The sequence below is a fragment of the Gadus chalcogrammus genome, chromosome 15 (genome assembly GCF_026213295.1).
Source record: "Gadus chalcogrammus isolate NIFS_2021 chromosome 15, NIFS_Gcha_1.0, whole genome shotgun sequence".
Taxonomy (NCBI): Eukaryota; Metazoa; Chordata; class Actinopteri; order Gadiformes; family Gadidae; genus Gadus; species Gadus chalcogrammus.
Window position 1 is genome coordinate 2,515,577 of NC_079426.1, and position 20,753 is coordinate 2,536,329.

Sequence of the window (20,753 nt, forward strand, 5' to 3'; positions counted from 1 at the left end):
GTGTTTGTGAGGGTCTTTCTCACAGAGTGGACAGGAGCAGGTTTTTTCTTTCAATCACATTTGTTTACTAATATCTGTTTTGATGCCCACAATATTATAAAGCTACTGGAAGTGCTCAACCTTCACTATATGTCTCCACTCAGGTTTTGAATAGGGATAGCCAGGGAGCTGGGAGGAAATGGAAAAACAAAAATAAAAGACATATTCCTTTGAACTATTCTTTTCGATTAGTTTAAATTGGAATCTTACCCCCGAAGTCCACATTTTGAAACCTGCATTATCAGTCTGAAACATCACTGGGCTACCTAAGAAAAGGATTGCTCAAGCATCAAGTGTTCTTCTTCCATCCTTCAGATGATATGGTGTACCCCAAGCTCTGTTGGTAGGCCTTTTATCATATTGAATCTGCGCGCTGACACAGCCCCAATTCTTTCTCCGGAGAAAGCACAGGGGAACGAAATGGAGCATGTTGAAATGGAAATGAGAACAGGAAGGCAATTATTGCTTCACATTCACCCGTTCATACATACATTCATACACCGATGGCAGTGCAGCTATGCGAGGCAAAAGAGCGCGTCAAGCAGTCGGGAGCAGTCAAGGTAAGGTGCCTTGCACATCGGGACTCAGTTGGGTGGAGCCGCATACCAGACAACCTGTACTGCCTCAGGAGATACTGCCGCACAAAGAAAAAATCCACACCCGTTCTCCAATTTAGCGTGAAGCCTGGTGTGACCCTGCAACAAATCAGATGATGTCACTATAGCGAAATTGGGATAAATCATCCTGTTAATAACTTTTATGGTGATTCACTTTAATATTGTCCACCTCCGTACTGACAGATCCAAATTGATTCCAAAAGGCAACTTTTAGATTTGGCCCGCAGGAGTAGGATTAATGCTCGGTGAAAAATTCGAAGCAAGAATTATTATTATAAAAATGAACAAATGTTTTAGTAAAGCCAGGAGAGACGATTGTTATTGTTTGATCACCAGACCGTTATTGACCTTTAGGTATCTGTTTCCTGAATGGTATAACACTAAGGCCGACCGGTTTCCCATCCAGCTTTCGTGGTTTAATAAACAAATATCATGATAAACATCAAGAACACAGTCATTCTGCGCCATCCGGATGCCTAGTCTCTGGAATGTTCTGCCGGAGCAGATAGTCTAGCAGCATGCAAGCAGCAAACAACTTTAAATAAATTAAAGCCTTTGCTTCAAGGTCGGTTCTTTTCATTTATCCTTTATCTTTTCCTCATTTAATGTCATTTTGATTATTTGGTTCTCAGGCTTTTAATATATGCATATTTTTATTTGTGTTAAGCTAAATTCATGCGTCGTTTATATATATTTTGCAATTACTTTTTAAATGTATTATTATCAGTATTATCAAATAACAGATTCGGTATTGTTGTTGTTGTTCTAATTCCTTTCAACATGCTGATCATTCTTCTGATACAGGAGCTATGTAAGGGCAGATGCTGCTAAGCTGTACAGAATCTCACCGCTATTTACTCTTCAGCCCAAGCTAAGCTCAGGGGAGCCCAGGTTTTCTAAGTTCAGGAATAAGTAGGGTGTTAAGACTTCTTTAAAAGGGAATTCCGTTTTTACAGATGGTACCATAGTACATAGCAATGTGCAGCTCTATTGCACTCAAGTAATTATATAAATTTGTGCCATTTGGATGACAAATTTATGAAAATCTTCTTAAGACACACATATCAAGCATTGGTGGCCAGTGGCCACAGTGAGACTCAATCCCTAATCCTAAACGCCTAACTGCTCTACAGCTAAACAGGAACTCAATTAATAATTACAGCTTTCTTTGTTTCATTTTTTCTTCTTTCTTTCTGGTGGTGACCTTTGATCCGAGATTAGACACTTGGAAAACAAACACCCACACACGCACACACGCACACACACATACGCACACACACACGCACACACACATCACACCACACACACCACACACACCACACACACACACACACACACACACACACACACCCAGGTGGTGGGTGGAGAATGGGTGTGGCTAGATATGTCGAACAGGTTTATGGCTGCCAGTGAGCAAGTTTCAAGAGCCATTTGCCTGTCCGAACTAGAACCCACGCCCTCAACCGACAGAAGCTTCTCATGTCGAGACACTTCCTACTTTTATTTTAAGCGCAGCTTCAGCCGCTCATTGCAGCGTGTGTAAAGAATATGTGGACTCGGTTTCAATGGGATACTTTAGGAGCCTTCAAGAGGAGTTTTGCATAGTTCACAATCATGTAAGTTACTGCTGTAAAGCAAATTATAACTCCATTTCAAATGTATTTGGTTTTGGTGGTATATAAACATGGTAACAGGTTCATAGCATTCCTTTCAAACTTTAATGTCCTGAAAGTATAGACTGTATAAATGAATCACAGATTAGACCATAGCAACACATGGTCAGTCTCAGAAATAGCAGTGTACAATATAGTGTTATAGGTTTGGCAGGGGATTTATTGTGTTTCAAAACAACTATACATACATAAGCTAACTGGGACAGCTTTTTCTGCGTTATAGACAAACCTCTATGTGGAGTTCCAACACACAACAATGCCTCTTAATGCCTTAGGCTTTTGGAGATAACAGAACCTTTAAACTCATAAACACACCCCTGTAATAGGTAAAAGATACCTTTATAATCCCCTGAATACAACCTGCCTTATTCAATGTTGCCAATATCGGTCCTATAATGGCAAAATGTAATACCATAGGTTTTCAACAAAATATGGATACACTATGGGTGATTTGAAGTATGTTAAGTACCAAGTGAGAACTAAAAAAACAAATAAAGCTCATTCAAAGATGAAGTTTGTGTTCATCTGTGTCTTGTAATACTGTGTTTAAGTATATTTAAGTGGTGGTCCATCCCAGCTACGACATAATACAACCATATTGTACAATATGGTCCAGGAAATGCGCCTCCTCGGCAAATATTGTCTGCGTGCTATCATCGTATCACGGTCATATATGCCTCATCATTAGCGAGAGATAAAACTCTCCTCGTCGGTTCATGTATTGTAAAAACTTGGTTTTATATAACTCCTCATCATAAACTGTTCATCTCCCTCCGGCTCTTCAGCTCCCGGTCCTCGCGTCACGATGACCTCCCAGAACCTGTCCAACCTATCCTCTCTGCAGGGCGAGTTCCGACCGGAGGACCTCATCACGCCCGTCTACAGGAGGCCTACCGCCTGGCCATCGACCAGCTGCTCAGCGGCGGGCGGGACACGTACCGGGAGTTCCTCAAAGGGGAACGCGTGGGGAGCTTCCTCTCAGAGGAGGAGCTCCTCTTCATCACCGCACACGTGCAGAGGCCCCCGGTGTCCCCCCCCCCGGCTGAAGACGTCCGCCATGTGCCGTCCGACAGCCACTCCTCCTCCGGGACCTACTGGCCCACGCAGTCGGACGTGGTGACCCCGGACCTGGAGCTGGGGTGGCCGGAGGTGATGCACGAGAGGCTGCAGACGAGCGTGGAGCTGCTGCACCAGCCGCCGCGACAGAACAGCCCCCCCATCAAGGAGGTCATACGCAAACACATCCAGGACGCCAGACAGGTGACCGCGTCATGTGGTGTGCATGGAGTGTTGACTGCAGTGTCTGGGTTCCACCCCCCCCCCACCGACCCCCTGCTGTCACATTGATCCAAGGGCCCCCGGCTCAGAGAGAGCCCCCTCCACCCCCCCCGCCGCCTCTTACACGATGCGACACTAGACCTTTGTCCTCTGAGGCGGTCTTACACTATATTTGTTCAGCCCCCTCTTCCAGTTAAAAGGAGTAAGTGGGTGGGTTTCAAGCGTCACAAACTGGTTTAGCAACTTGACGTCATGGGATCTGTGTGTGTGCAGTGGCAGTAGAGACATGCCTCGGTGGAATCTGTCCAAACAAATCCCTGCCGATATTATTCTCTGATTTGGGCCCACAGCCTGTCAGATGATGTCTCAGACAGTCGTGCCCGGCTTAGCAGGTTGAAAAGACATTGTTTTATTAATTATTATGACTGGCTTGGGAAACGATGTTGAATCCACTTTTGGGCGTTTCTGCAAACACACCTTACCACTCCTTTTATGACATTTATATAGACATTATTGAAACTAGTGTCTAGTTATGGTTGCGTCGTTTGGAGTCTATTATCTGAGTAAATACTCAATGCGTCATTGTATCGTTGTACTGATGACAACGTACATTTGAATAATGAAAACAATAATTTATTCTTAACGCGTTTGTTATTCTGGATTAGCTCCGATCTTGTTGCAGCTTGTATCTTAAGTAAGGGAGGAATCCTGTCCTACCTCGCAGGAATATATAGTGCATACATCCAATGGTAAATGACGCAAAATCTGTCCTCTAAAATGCATTCTCTCCCTTTGCAGGTCATTGCGATTGTGATGGATATGTTCACTGATATAGATATATTCAAAGAGATGGTGGATGCGGCGGGGAGAGGTGTTCCTGTTTATGTGCTTCTGGACGATCTCAATCTCAAAAGTTTCCTCGCAATGGCTGAAAGTCAAGATATAAAAATTCCACAACTTAGAGTAAGTGCAAGTATATTTCTTTTACTGATAATTCATGTGCTTCGTTGATGTGTTTGATATCTTCCCAGTTCAAATTCAGAACAGCATTTCAAAAGGAAAAGGATTTTAAGATAAAATCCACAATGTTAATTGAATATGATATTGAGCGGGTTTACTCCTTGTTCTCTTTTCACACAGCGATTGCGAGAGAGTGAATATTTCTTAAAGAGTAACCACTCAGAGTGGAAATAGACTTCCAGTCTAGTCTCGTTTTAACTGGGTGGTAATTACTACATGGCTGTTTAACGATTCTAACACACCTTGTAAGTCAATGTTGAGAGGTTCAATCAACTCTTTTTGAGAATTACCGGACATTGTATACATATGATAGTTATTCCTAATCTCTGTTGATGTCGTAGGCTTCCGATGACAAAAAAGGGACATATTTTATCCATATACTCACTTGATATTTTCTTTTTCTTCCGCACCGCAGAACATGAGAGTACGCACGGTGAGGGGACAGGAATACCTCAGTCAGGGGCTAAGTTTCACGGAGCAATGAAGCAGAATTTCCTCCTCTTTGACTGCAAAACAGCAATCTATGGCTCATACAGGTATGTGTAATGATAGACACGGGGGAGGGGGTGCACTCAGTCATTTGGGATCTCCTTCACCTTTACAAATAAAAGGGAATGTTCTAAAAGTAAGTAATTAAGGTAAAGGTACACCAAAAAATAATAATAATTGATTGATCCCTACCGTGCAATAGCTTTTCTCGACAAATAACAGTCAGAGCAGCCCTTTGATATGGATGACTGCTTATCCTAATGCACTCATGACAACCCACTGATGGTCCTTTATGTTTATCCATAGCTTCATGTGGTCCTTCGAGAAGATCAACCTCAGTATGGTGCAAGTCATCACCGGCCACTTGGTGAAGTCCTACGACGAGGTTCCGGACGCTCTACGCCCGCTCCGCCGTCCCAGAGGTTCTGTCGCCGGTACGTCCGCCCTGTGCGCCCAAAGACGTGGCGAACGGCAGGCCCGTGATGACATCGTACGTCACAAGCCCAAGCAACATGTTTGAACGCAAGAACCACTTGAGGCACACTCTGGACGCGACCCATATGAAATCTCAGATGGAGAGGCAGGTGAGCAGGAAACTTCCCGAAGAGAGGATTTATGAAGAGCCGATCGAGCACATGCCGCTGAAGGACTACAAGTCGGGGGGCTTTAACCACACGCCCCAATTGAACCCTGTGGAGATGTCAAACTTCCTCAAACGACACAGCTACGCTGCTGGGGACAGACACAACAGCCCTCAGATTCCACAGAACCAGAGGCACGGGGCCAGCAACTGGAACATCCCTCGGGACACGTGCCCCCCTCTCGACAGGAACAACCACCCCATGATGGACGACTTCTCCCAGATGCAACAGATGTCCAGAGGGCAGAACGTGCGTCCGTCACACAATGACAAGCATCTCCTTTCTGTGCAAGAATACATGCCCTCTCTGGAGAACACCTCAAAGTCCTTCATGAGAACGTGGAGGATAGAATCGTACCTGAAACACCCTGACACTTCCTTTACTGATACTTTGGACCAGTACGAAACAGCTGATACTAGACCGAGCTCTGTGCTGCCCTCGAGGAGGCGGACCTCCCTGGTTCTTAACTCCACGATTCCGGAACATTCTGAGAATCACCATTATGTGAATAACTCGTCGACTAATCTCTCTGGAAACCTGAGCCCTGCACCGCACTACTCGTCAATGCAATGGGGAACAGAAGAGGATGACAGAAGGCGAAACTTTGAGGAATTTAAAAGGCAAAGTCAACAGAAGTTGGATAACACCAGGGACAATGCTGGCTATAACGCAGACATGATTTCGCAGAATTCCATCTACGCAAGCCTTGGGAGATCCAAAGGGAGGAAACTCCCAGACATTTCGTCAGACAACTGGGATAAAAGACACAGTGTTGCCGACCCCAGGAACAGTGAGTTCAGAAGTCCCTATGAATCCCCGGGTCACATGTATGGGAGGCACATGGAGAGAGGCCCAGAAAGGGTCCCTGCACATTACGGTCATTATGGGTCAAGTCTGAATGAGGACCAACGCTCAGTGTCTCATTATGACGTCAAGAACTTTGTGGACATTCAGAAATATCCTTCGTGGCAGGAGCCACCATCTAGAACTGTGTCCGCGGCCGCACTTGACGGAGAGAGCAAGGGGGAACCGTTTATACCCACTGAGAAGAACCAGAAGCATTTTCTGAAAAAGAGTACCATGAAGATTAGGTCTTTGCTCAACATACCGGAGAAAAAAGAAGCCAACTATTCGCAAAGCGTTGAACAACTCAGTTTGAAATCAGGTCACAGCACGGACACTTTAACGGCCGAGGACGAAGAACAGCGCTCTCAAATCCTCCTCGGTCGAGATCCTCAGCGTCTTGCATTTCACCATCACAGGACCTCTGCAGACAACCCCAAGAGCCGGCTGACACAGTCCTGCGGTAAGCCGTCAACTCCTCGTTTTAACGTCGAGGAGCACCGGCAAACCTCTACGACCCACGCTTTGTCTTCGAGGATGCACCAGCAGAACTTGCTATCTGAAGCAAGGCTTAGGGCCTGCTACGAAACAGGGAGCCGGCACGACGACGCGGTTTTCGAAGACCATCTGAAAAGCAGATTTGATTCACGCCGGGCTCCTGAAAGTAAGTATTTCTTCCCATCGTGACCCGTCAGGACCGGCTGGTGCGCCGTCCATGGAAAAAGAGAAGGGCTTGTCGTCGAGGAAGGGTCCCGTGTTGAATGAACATCACCATAGTCGTACTTCCCATGGTCACCATGAAAATAAACTGGGTAAATTCATTCAAAAGATGGGTAGTTTAATCAACAAGAAATAAGTAACATGGGTTGGCCGACAGGAAGCATTTGAACAAAGGGTGATTTTCGTATTTTCGGTATAACTGTTTCAATTTCCTCCATCAGAATAAATAAGATTAAATTGCACATCTGAGTGCTTAAGGTGTTTATCGTTTTGAGATCTTATCAACAGTGTTAATGTTATGTGCGTTTACTCTAAAGGTGCATTTGGATATACATACTTTCAATATGTTTGGTTTCATATAGAAAGGTTATTTAAGATGTAAATAAGCTTGCTTGCTCAATTAGCTATTATCCCCAGTATGAGAAAATAAAGCAATGGAAACTAAACAAGATAATGATGTTGGACTATTTTTTTTCAATTTTCTTCGTGTTTATCACAATGGTCTTTATATGCAGAATATTTTTGCAGCATTATATTTTATAGATCCCTTAGCAGCAATGCATTCCAGACAGAATGACCACCAATGAATAAGATAAGATAAGATAAGATACAACTTTATTAATGTGGTTTATTAAAGTTTCAGTCTTTCAAAACCTGTTTTGTTTCACTGACCATTTCTTGGCTGTCGCTATTAGACGACACTAATACCATGTAATCAAGAGCAACATATAATTAGCCAACTCATAGAAACAGTAGTTCATTATGTTGACCTTTTCCGCTGCAAATATTGTTAGCATGTTGTCATTGCACCATAGGTGGGTTCACGACATCCTGGGGGGAGGGTATTGTATCATCATCGTCTTGCAAATGAAGATCCAAGACGTATAATGACTACCAATGTTCTTTGCGATTAGGAAATATAGTGTTTCCTAATAGTTTAAATCCGTAAGGAAATAAAGAAACGAACCGGAGAGAATATAAATGACTTTTTATCAATCCTCCATCAAGTTCTAGATGCCTGTCTGAGAAAGACTTTCTGCAGACCGTGCCTGTGATGGTACATTAGACCTGGTTCCTACCTGTATACACGGATGGGTGGACATTGCCATTCACCCCGTTTATGACAGAATTTACCCTAGTTCTCAAGAAGTGTCAGCCAAGGACAACTCATGGATAGACACTGGGATAGAACCAGTGACCCCAGGGCGGCCCCCAGATGAAATGGTCCAAACCGCCACTCTATGCTTTTCATGAATAACGTACAGAAGAACTATAGTATGTTGGCATTAAAATAAGACTCACTAAGACAATAGTGTGTTTACCTTGTTACCAAACTCAAGAGTGGAATCCAGTTTGATTTGTAAAGACATTAGGACTCAAACAGATTAAATTCCCTCCATTATGGGAGTCAAACACAGCAGCCATCAAGTCAGTCAAGTTTCTTCAGCATTGTGATTGTGTGTGCGTGCGTGCGTGTGTGTATGTGTGTGTGTGTGTGGTGTGTGTGTGTGTGTGTGTGTGTGTGTGTGTGTTTGTGTGTGTGTGTGCGCACGCGTGTGTGCGTGCGTATTGAATGTTGTATATTCATTTTTGCTTTACTTAGATATATTTATGTATCTATCTGGCAAAGATTTCAACAAATATATTTGGCCAGGTGAGCCAAATAGAAAGATTGATGCCGCCAGAAAAACAAGCAGACATCTGACAGGTTTATAACCCAGGTGACTGAATCAATAAAATACACTCAGACCTCTCAGTGGTGCCCAGACTTTAAGGTTCACAGACATTTTGTCATGAGAAAACATAAATACAAACCACCTCATATCATGTACCATGTGGCAGAAATCTGATTCTTGAGCAATCATCCGTTATTTAAGAATGCTGTGGTATAAATCAAAGCATTGCATTGTCTGTACACAGCTTCACCTTTTAAAGGATCTTGGTTTGTGACGACCAAAGGTTTGTTGTTGGCGTGTTGAGACGTAAATCAGCCATGACTTTTGCTTCAGCTCACCTCCTCTTGTGGGGTAGGCCATCAATTGACATAAATTACATCCCTAAAGTGTGGTAGCAGCTCCCATAGCTGGGACTTTGTTTGCTCTCACTCAGGTTAGTGCATGCGATCGGTGCATAGGAAGCTTCCTGAAGTACTAGGCCACAAAATACGTTTCGATGCTGTGTTTAGTTGCCACTGTGCATGCTCACAAACTTCGATACTGGGAGGCAAGCACTTAAAGTTATTGAATGTTAAATGTCCTGGTATCGAAACACATTGTGGTGAACTGTTTATGGCTTTGACCCACCGGGCTGGCTCAATAGGGGAAAATGAAAACTGTACAGTCTCCTTCTAACACGATCTTTCAACAATTACCTAAGCACTGCCTTTTGATTAAGAAGGGAATTCCAATCAGTTATTATACCCCCCCCCACACCCACACACACACACACACACACACACACACACACACACACACACACACACACACACACACACACACACACACACACACACACACACACACACACACACTTAACTTCGCAATTTATTGAAATGCTGCTCGCACTCAGAATTCATAATTATCTCACTGCCTTAAATGCCACTATCTTCGCGCATAATCCCAACTGGCCGCCTCAGTCTATAAATCAGAGTATGTGCAGTGGCTTGTACAAACCGAATTTACACTATTTGAGAAAACTACCTAGCAGGGCAGTTTGGATGCGCTTACATGTGTTGGACAAACCAAGATACAGCTTTTGGAGCCGGAAAACACTCATTAAGAACATAATGGAGGTCAATTGCTCGCCAACTGCCCAGTTTAGAAACCCGCCGACAGCGCGAGAAGAGCTGACTCTAACAAATCAAAGCTGTTCTACAGCTGGATACAATGTTGACAATTAACCGGGTCTAAAAATACTGAAGAAGTCCTTTAACACCCAACAACCTTATTTACCTTGATGGCCATCATTTATTCATAATTTAACATGGGAGAAAGTGACGTTATGAAAGCATTAATGCCGTTATGTGCAGGCCTATACATGTTCGTGATGTTCCTCTATGGTTTTAATACACTCTCTTCAGTGTGAAACCTCAGAGGAAATCATGATGTGATAAATGAAGACGAGCGCCGATGCGCAGCAATTTGTTCCATGTTACTGGAGTGGTGAAATAAAAAAAACTCACTTTTTGAGCAATCCTGTTTAAAGCGCAATTAACAGCTCAACGAATCAACTGGATCCCCGAGAGGTATTGAGAGGGGAGAGACGCTTGTGAGACGCAGGGACGTGAGGGTACGAATTACCAGCCGATCAGCTGGTAATTCGTACCCTCACGTCACTGATAAACAAATAAACTAGAAGACTATCCATCCCAGTGCCAAAATATAAATCAGTAGATACGGTGCCACCGATAGATAGTTACAAGTTACATTAGCAACTTTCAGAAACACGCGTGGCGCCGCATTTTGGTGCATACCGCCTGGCCTATGTAACAGGTTATGTAGCCTACTTCTATTCTTTAAACATGACGATTTAAACTGCGGCATTTCTATTTTTAACTTTTGTCTGAAGAGATCATCCAAAACGCTCTTAAAAAAGACAAGGCATTAAGGCAAGTGCTGCAAAAGTGTGGATTTATCCGGGACAGCGCGGAGAGGGGTCTTTGAAGAAGCTGTCAGAGACGTTCCCCGAAACACGAGAGCGTCTTTTTCTCACCGCCGATTGGAACGCATCCTAACCTGCTCATGATGACTACAGCCTCCTTTTCTTGGTCAGCTGTGTATGCAATGTGTAGGCTCTAGGGTGTGTGTGTGTGTGTGCAAGGGCGTCAGTTTGTTTTTAGAAGTGGTGGGGACAATAACCATAAGCTTGAGTGTGGTCTGAAAAGTGCTGGGTACCCTTATGTAAGCTATTCCCATTCAACGCTGCATTACAATATGCTCTACAGTGTATTGTCAGGTGTTGAAATTATTCGAATATTCGAATACTGGTTCGGAAAATTAGTATTTGAAGCTTAAATCAGTATTCGGAGCTTCGTTATTTTTTTTTTCCACGTAGGTGACTTTACCAGAGCGAGGGAGGCAAACTATAAGCGTCAGCGACACTAAGCAGAGAAGCGAGAGAGGTGGAGGAAGAATAGATATCTTGTTTCCCTTTATTTTATAACACAACATTAGCGGGATCTCTGGAGGAAAAGTAATACTTAAAACCTTAGCTTAGTTGTTTGTTTACGTTCGCTGTACAGCGCCGCGCCAATCAACTGTGACTGGCTTGCTGCAGAGCGTGAGCGTCTTGGGAATACCCGGTCAATATAATGGATATAATATGGACACATAAGACAATCAATATTCGGTATTTGTTATGGATTTATTGTACAAATTCCCTGAAAAGATGCACGTTCCAGGATGAATTGAAAAGCTCCCGTAAGGGCTGAGATGACAGAGAACAGCTGATTTGGAATGGAGCAACAGCTGTTCGCTTTCACGGGGAAAAACTAAGGAACTTCAACCTACTTAGGCCTACTAATTAACGTTCAAAAAGCTATTAAACAAAATATGCAGATACTGTCAAAATCGGTTCCAGGGAGTATATAAGGATTATTAATGTTGTTTTTGATGGTGTTTTTTTCTGGAACGAGTATTCGAATATTCGCTCGGAAAAACCAACGAGTATTCGAAGCCTGAAAAATGGCATTCGGGCCAACCCTATGAAGATCCTATTCGAACAATAAAAGTTGAAAACCACAGTTTGTGTTTTGGCTTGTTTTGCAAAACAGCGTTGGAAACACCAGGGTATTGGCTCGGGATATGTAGGCCTAATACTAATACACACAGGACAAAGAACAGTGTTGGCAATTTAACACTTATCTTGACATCGACAGAGTTTACCAGACAAACAATGCCAGACTGTAAAGGGGGTACGAAATGAAACGAGGTACTGAGCATCAGCCTTTTGAAGACGCGCAAGGGCTGCTGGTAGCATATGTTATGCTGCATTAAAAAAAGAAAAATACAAGCACCCAGAGGAGAATTGCATCTGCCAAATCCTGACCACCAGTAAACACTTGCGAAGGACCAATGTAGACTTCACTTGTTACAACATCATAAGAAAATTGTCCGCAAATAAAATCCCTTTCAGTTTAGGATAATCACACAGGTTATTCGAGAACATATTTATGTCAGGATAGGCCTACCAGGCTCCAAGTCGTCACATATCTCAATCAGACAAAACCAACTATAACCACATTGGCATAGCAATCGCACCGTGTGTAGCTGCTACTAGCTGCAATCTATATATACAACGCATACTAACTGGAGCACCAACCAGAATCAGATCAAAATCGCTTGGGACCGTTGGTAACCTTTGGCCAGGTCATCACGATTCACGAGCAAACAGAACCAGCAGCAAAGTTTACGTAAACCAATTTCTTACCTTATGTGGCCCTCCACATGCAGGCTAGATGACGTATCCATATCGATATCTAGTGTCACAAACATGCTTTTTATAGGAAGCAAAAGGACCGGCTATTTTCTGAATAAAAATGTCAATTTTGGCTGTCTGTCTTGAAACTTCTCCAGTGCGTTCACTCCAAAATGCAACGGGACGACAAGATCCCATACAAAGTGAACGTATAGACGCGTATCGGGCGAATATTTTGATTTGTCGCGCTACACTTTCGCCGTGCACAGGCAAGCGCGTTCACGAGGATTTGTGGCGCGAAAAATTTCAACTTTGACACGAATTTCGCGTGATGACAGCCAATCAGCGTTCAACAGCGTGGCCACTGAGTGACATGTGTACGTAACAGCCAATCAGCGTTCAACCGTCAAACTCAGCGCAGTGCAGTCCGGGGTGTACTGCAGCATGGAGGAGAAAGTGATTATTGCCGTTTGTGACTCTCGGAGCTCTATATATAATAGTATATAATATAATATAATTGTATATTAATATCAATCACGGCCAAAAGCTCTGTGTGCCTCCGGATGGCCGTAGCGCAGGGAGCTCATAGGGATTGGGCTTCTCGGGAGTCGGGGTTTGTTTACCGGCGTTGCCATGGGTTCCGGTCTTGTGTGTTCCAACGGTTTATTAGGTAGGCCTATCTAATAAATGATGTCTTCGAGCGCGCCTATCACATGATTTTAGACTCGACGATTTCGGTTGAGTATGTGGGGATTTTAATTTTTTTTTTTTTTTTTTTCCTTTTTTAAAAGTGGTGGGGACAAAATTCGTTTTTCAAATAGTGGGGGGGACATGTCCCCCCCGTCCCCCCCGTAATCGACGCCTATGTGTGTGTGTGTGTGTGTGTGTGTTGTGTGTGGTGTGTGTGTGTGTGTGTGTGTGTGTGTGTGTGTGTTGGTTTATGTGGTGGTGTGTGTGTGTGTGTGTGTGTGTGTGTGTGTGTGTGTGTGTGTTGGGGGGGGGGGAGGGGGGGAGCCGTAGCGAGATTGGGTAAGTTATTTTGCGTCATTTTGACGCTGTGCATTGGCGAACCGGCAGCGCTTCGCCACAAGGTGCGAGGAATCCTAGTGACTGTCTTCAGCATCACCTGCTCTCCGAGCTCCGGTTTTGGCGCAGCGGGGGACACACCGGGCTTGTTTCCGTCACCAGATGTCTGGATCTGGGATCACTGTCATTTCGAAGTGTGGAGATTGTCGCCCTTCTGTCGCCCATATGAATAACAGCAGTGAAGTGGAACAACTGCGTCTTCCCGCTATAGTGGTGGATGAGGATGATGAACTTGTGAAGTACATCTGGAGGGAGTACCTACAACCCAAGCAGTATGAATGGGTGCTCATCGCAGGATACATTATTGTGTTCTTCGTTTCACTTATTGGAAATTCACTAGGTAAGTTGTACTGTTTGAAGTATTTAAATGAATACTTATGTAGACGACTCTTTGTTTTAATTGTATTTCGACAAACAAACTCACCACTCACATTTTTTTATGTTGTTTGATGATCTGATGATCTGTGGTATAGTTCATTGTTGTTTAATTTATTTTTTCTCTTTACGATTTATTTGTTTTATTCAAATGTGCGGATTGGATTGACAGCTACTGCGGTCGCTTCAAAGGAAAGTGTGTGCAATAGACACGTATTCCTCTGAAGCCAATTTAAATGTCAAATACTCATAGCCTATATTGGAACCGCGCTTTAAATGCCATTGAGATATTCTAACATTTCACGTATACCGTACTCCAATATTAAAATAACTATTCGAATAATCAGAATAAAATCGTACTTTTGCATAATAATCTAATCTGCTATTAGTGATCTATTCTGGTCATATATATATATTATAATATGTCTTAACTTCTATAATGTATACATAGAGTATAACCATAGAAAAAGATTCCCATTTTACAATACCTGTTGAAACTGCATTGAGAGAATGCCATTAACTCGCTGTGCTCCAAATACTGAATCACTGAAATAATGAATGAATGGTTCCCATCTTACTAGGGCAAGACCCGTTGTGTTAAAACTGCATAGAGAGAATGCCATCAACTCACTGTGTTCAACACACTAAACCACTGAAATAATCAAGCAACGAACGTGGCGCCTAATGAATTGACGTGACCCTTTCTTTCGGCACAGAGACCCTGCGGTTCAAAAGGCTTTGAAGGGCACACACCGCAATTAGTTGATGTGTAGGAGTGAAGAACACTTACCATATTGCTGTCCTGTACTTTCAGTTTGCTTTGCTGTGGTGAAGAACCGGCACATGCGGACGGTGACCAATTACTTCATTGTCAACCTGTCCTTTGCCGACGTGTTGGTCACCCTCACGTGTCTACCCGCGAGCCTGGTGGTTGACATCACCGAAACATGGTTCTTTGGAAGCACGCTCTGCAAAATCGTGCCTTACCTTCAGGTAAGATGATGATATTTTGGTGGGCTGCATTCATAACTTAACATTAGATTCATTCATTTCAAAGGTCAGGTTCTGCAGTTTCTATATTACGCCACATTTAGGTCAGCCAGCTGAATTAGCCTCATGAATAATGTAATACAGACACCTGAAGCTGCCCCCTCTCACTGGTTCTGTGCGTTACATAAATCAAGCACGTCACATGAAAGGGAAGTCTTTGGCCTCGCCAAAGACTATTTTTTTTTTTATTTTTTTTCATTCCTCTGTTCAAAAAAGGAACATTACCATACAGTAAGTAGAAAAATACTATAACGCTGCCAAACTCTGGCATTCCTAGTTGTGGTTCTATTTCAAAGGATGGTCCATATCTGAGCTCTTCAAAGGGTTGTGACGTACCAGGGAACGTGACTGGCTCAACGTAGGCTGGCCTTGTCATTTGTCATTTGCTGCACACCCTTAAGTATACTGTAATGATAACAATAACTGCATGCTGTTTGAGGGAGGTGATAAGGTCAAGGCAGTGCACACACACACACAAACACACACACGCGTGCGCGCGTACACACACGCGTGCGCGCGTACACACACGCGCGTACACACACGCACACACACGCGTACACGCACACGCACGCACACGCACACACGCACACGCACACTCACACACGCACGCACACACGCACACACGCACGCACACACGCACGCGCGTACACACACACAAGTGGGGAAATCAGAAAAGGCAATATGTATGATTCGGCAGGCCAAAGTGCGGCGGAAAGCCTCCGATGTTTACAATTGCATTGATTTTGCTTTCGGTTCACTCTTAAGTTAACAAGCGTCTGGCAAATCAGTCAGAAGCATTCAGGCAGGCCTGCCGATATCAGCCCAACCTAATGATGGTGGTGGAGAGTGTTTATAATCAACAAACATTGAATCAGGAAGAATTGATTAGCGTGGTCGTGCAACCACAAGTTTGGATCCTCACATTTTGAAAGTGGGAAAACACAAGTGCACAGGGGCGTACGTTTGAGTTTGTGTCGGGCGTTGGGGACACAAGCAATGTAGGGTCCTACAGTTTCTTTATGGGGATATAGAGATAGTTCAGTCACGTCTTACATTGATAGGGACCTTGGCAATCCATCCCTGCCAATCAATACAGCATAGGGGACTTGGAGCTACTGTGGAGCTGTTCCTTAAAGAGCCTTTTGTTGAACTGTTTTAAATGGTCATGGACAGGATACAGTTATTCATATGAATTCATCATGAATAATACCAGCCTGAAGGTTAGCCATTGAAAATAAAGTTATATCCAGCCATTTCCTTATAAAAAACTCTAAGGAGACAAAAGCATTTTTACCAATCACACATTATTCCATGGATTGGTTGTAAAACCAAGACTGCACTATTTTAAATGCTGACCTACTGATAATACTGAAGCATTGTGCCGAAAAAGGCACCAACATTGAAATGCACAAGAGCAGGTAATGTAATCACAATTCAGGGACTTTTAACAACGGATACAAGGTTTTTCCTGTTGTTTCTTCAGGCACTGGTAAATAAACTTCTGGCACTTGTTTTGAGCTCCGCAGTCAGCTCATTGAGGCGGACTGCTCCCAACACACAACCAGAGGAAAGCACTCCAGCCGGACAGGCTGAGTCTTTTAATCATCTGCGCTTTGAGCTGTCTCTCCAATAAAGAAGCATCAACCGCGCTGGTCTATTGATTCCACACCGCCGCGCTGCAATAAGCAATAGTAGTAATGAGGCCTCGGGACAGCCAAAGCTTTTTTAAAGACAGCGTGAAATGAAAATGGATTTTTCACACTGTTATTTAATGTCCCTCGTTTATCACATCAAATTCATATATATAATATGTATATATATATATATTCAGCCGTAGAAGCCTCTGTGTCAAATCACCCCCTCGAGATCAAATCCACAATTTGGTTAATGTTACATTTGACTTGCAAATGCAATCAAATTCAGCCACACATTAATGCAGTTTGAATTTGGGTTTTTTGCGACATCCTCACAAGTATATGCCCCGTGAGACGTGAGTCCGATTTGTGTGTTTCTACACACCAGTAAAAGCATATCCACTAAATCCTTGGTTTCATTTGCCAATGGAAATAATGTTACAAGGCAGACCCATATCTTATCATATGCAAACTGTGACAACACAGTTTCTGAGTTCCAATACACAGCCTTGAATTTGTGTTCTCCAACTGTGGCCTTTTTTTTCCTAGAGTACATATACAGTTCTCTTCCTGCGTAATACACGCACCGGGAGTAGTATAATCGCTATAGGCTATTCCACTAACAGGGGAAAGGTTCTCAGACGATACTCAATGTAAGAGTCAGAGACTATAGGCATCATGCAAGAGGACATAACCCAACCTGCTTTTAAATGATCTAATCCCCAATGAGTCACTGATAAAATCATCTGCAATCATTTAATGATCATTGTAAAATAAGCTAAACGGCGTTGCCTGACGTAATTGAAGTGTAGTGAAAACATTAGACTGGATTTTATGTGGAAGATAAGAATCAAAACAAACCACACATATTCCACTCAGCAATAATTCTGGCACTCAGCAATGGTTCGTGCTTGTTGTGGTTCGTGGTCAGGCATTCGCCTGACCACGAACCACAACAAGCACATAACCCCTCCCGCTCTCGCACACACTAGACTAACCCCAGTAGGGACTAACCCCATCCACGGTGTGTGTTCTGTCTGTAAACCCCCAGACCATCTCCGTGTCCGTCTCTGTGCTGACCCTCAGCTGCATCGCCCAGGATCGCTGGTACGCCATCTGCCACCCTCTGTTTCAAGAGCACGGCGAAACGTGCGCGCAAGAGCATCGTGCTGATCTGGCTGGTGTCCTGCACCATCATGGTACCAGGCAATCGTCATGGAGTGCACCAGTTTATTCCCTGAGCTCACCAACAAGACCAGACTGTTCACGGTGTGTGACGAGCACTGGGAAGGTGCGTGGGCTGCCCTGGATGATCGCTCGGTGGAGCTCGGGAGGGGGATCAGTGTTGTGTGCTGAAAGATGAGATGGTTGTGTTGTTGTTCCAGCAGAAATATTGGAAAGAACGTCGATTTAATCAGGGTTTCGGATGATATTTCGGGGTCGAAATCAAATGAGGTTTGGTTGCTGCTCTGCTTCTTAGCACACTGGAAATTTTAGGATGAAGTCAGCTTACTTGATTAAACACCCTAGGAAAATGTAGGATGAAACCTGACCCGATTAATCATAATCACCCGAGGGAATCTGAGTGGCACATATAATATAAACTACTCCGAATGCGCTGGTTGTTATAGGAATTGATAATGATGATATCACAACAACGAAATAAAACAAATTACAAGTAAATAATTATGTTCTCGAGACATGGGAGTAACAGTGTATGTAGATAATGTCATCAATAAAAAAACAGGCTAGAACAGGCACTATGATCATTTTAATTGTTACATTGTGTAGCCAGCATTTTCCAATCTGATTTCTTGCCGGGTAATATTATGTCATTAGCATGATTGGATGTTGTATCTCTGTAATTAATTTATTCATTAAAATAAAAGAAACATCAGTTTGAACTTGTCCTCCAGTGTGACAGCTTGTAAGGCCTCTGGCACCAGTCAAACATCCACTAAAGAAACCTTCCTGAATTGCTCTTTTGACAGAGGAGATCTACCCCAAGGTGTACCATACCTGCTTCTTCATCGTCACCTACTTCGCGCCGCTGTGTTTCATGGTTCTGGCCTACATCCAGATATGCCACAAGCTGTGGTGCCAACAGGTGTGTGGGTCCAACGACACGCCTGCCTGCATGCATGTACAAACCTCCCCCCGTTCACAACGCTGGAATTCGCCCGCTCTGCCAAAACAAGCCTCTCGTCGTGATGCCTGACGCGTTCTCCCTTTACCTTCAAATGAACCCGACCCCCAGATCCCAGGCAGCGCGTCGGTCGTGCAGAGGAAGTGGCACTCGTTCCAGTGTCGCGCCCAGGCCTCGGCCCCTGGCGAGCCCGTGCGGGTGAGGACCGTCCGTGTGCGCGGAGGTCAAGCAGGTCCGGGCCCGGCGGAAAAACGGCTCGCATGCTGATTGTGGTGCTGTTCGTGTTCGCCCTCTGCCCTGCCAATCAGCGTGCTCAACATGATGAAAAGGTAAGGTTATGCAGCCGGGCGGTGCTGGTGACCTCGTCCAATCTCACCGTCTGGACACACACTCACACACTCACTGGACTGCACGCTTCAGCTCTTCAGACGGGGCAATGTGCTACTCTTGCAACTAGTCCAATCTTGGCATGTTTACCTTTTTTATTGTGTACAAAAAGTGCAGCATGGATATTCACATCCGTGCAACAAACAAACAAAAGTACTGATGGAAATTGGAGCTGAGTTTCAGGCTGTTATGTCTGACTGTCATTGCAGGGTTTTCGGGGACTTTTAAACACACCACGACAGAGAAAACCGTCTACGCCTGGTCACCTTCTCCCAACTGCTCATCTACGCCAACAGCGCCGCCAACCCCATCGGTCTACAAACTTCCTAAGCGGTAAGCTCGCAAGAACTGCCCGACACAACGTGCAATGCCCTTTTGTTTCTGTGCAAGGGGGCCCCCGTGAAGTAGTATTCACCCACAGTTTTATGGTTCACAGGGAAGTCCGTGAGGAGTTCAAGGCGGCGGTCTCCATGCCACTGCTGTGGGTCAAAAGCCACAAGCCGCACAAAGAGGCGAACCAGGGCGAGCACGGACAGTCGCAAGTCACTGTCGACGCAGTGTTCCACAAACGATGGACACGTGTCACGCAATCTCAGACCAGGTGGTGTTGTCCCACAACAGAGTGGAGCTCATCACGACGCATACCGTCGCACAAGAGACGGCTATTGAAACGACGTAGATCGATCTGTTGAACCGCACGATATTTTTCACTGGTGTAGTCACTGTAATTATTGTAAATATATGATATCACGCAAGGAAAGAACGCAGCCTGTTGTAACATGGAGTATCGGATATATTATGTACAGATGGACTTTGCAATGAAAAAGATGTTGGCTCTCATTAGAAGAATATGACCTCACTGTTGCCTCTGCCCAAAGAATAGGTTCGTATTGACATAGAGGCTTTGTGTTTTATAGATGAGTTTGATGATGCAAGTATACTATTCCATGCCTGCCCTGTAAGGGTTAAGGGTTAGGGACGAATGATAGGATGAAATTGTTTTCATCCTCTCATTTTAATGCAATCATTTTATGCAACTTTCCCTATAATACACAGTAAAATGTGCTTTTTAACGGATCTCGGTTTGGTTACATTACCCAGAGATCTGTCTTGATCTTTGGTATTCCTACAAGTTGCTTTGTGATACACCTCAAAGCAGCATATATGTGTATGGATAAAAAGCGTTGATATACTAAGGTTGTGGGAGGGTTACCCAGCAGGGGGTATGCTTGCGCAGCTGTTGTCATTCTAGAGGTGGTAGGTTCAGCGAATGTAAGTGCATGTGTGCATGTGAGTTCTTGTATTTGTGGTCATGCATGTATACACCATCCACTCACATT

General features: G+C 44.1%; 1 protein-coding gene and 1 pseudogene across 1 annotated transcript; both read left to right on the top strand.

Annotated features, from left to right (window-relative positions):
- The first annotated feature begins 2,101 nt into the window (after positions 1-2,101).
- On the top strand, positions 2,102-8,047 carry LOC130404691 (protein FAM83B-like). The gene is given in 8 exon segments (XM_056609557.1): positions 2,102-2,272; positions 3,115-3,210; positions 3,213-3,589; positions 4,406-4,570; positions 5,043-5,079; positions 5,082-5,163; positions 5,423-5,500; positions 5,502-8,047. Coding segments are annotated over 7 exon segments (2,601 nt in total). The 5' UTR covers positions 2,102-2,272; positions 3,115-3,134; the 3' UTR covers positions 7,288-8,047.
- Positions 8,048-13,986: 5,939 nt separating this feature from the next.
- On the top strand, positions 13,987-20,082 carry LOC130404919 (orexin receptor type 2-like; annotated as a pseudogene).
- Positions 20,083-20,753: the final 671 nt, after the last annotated feature.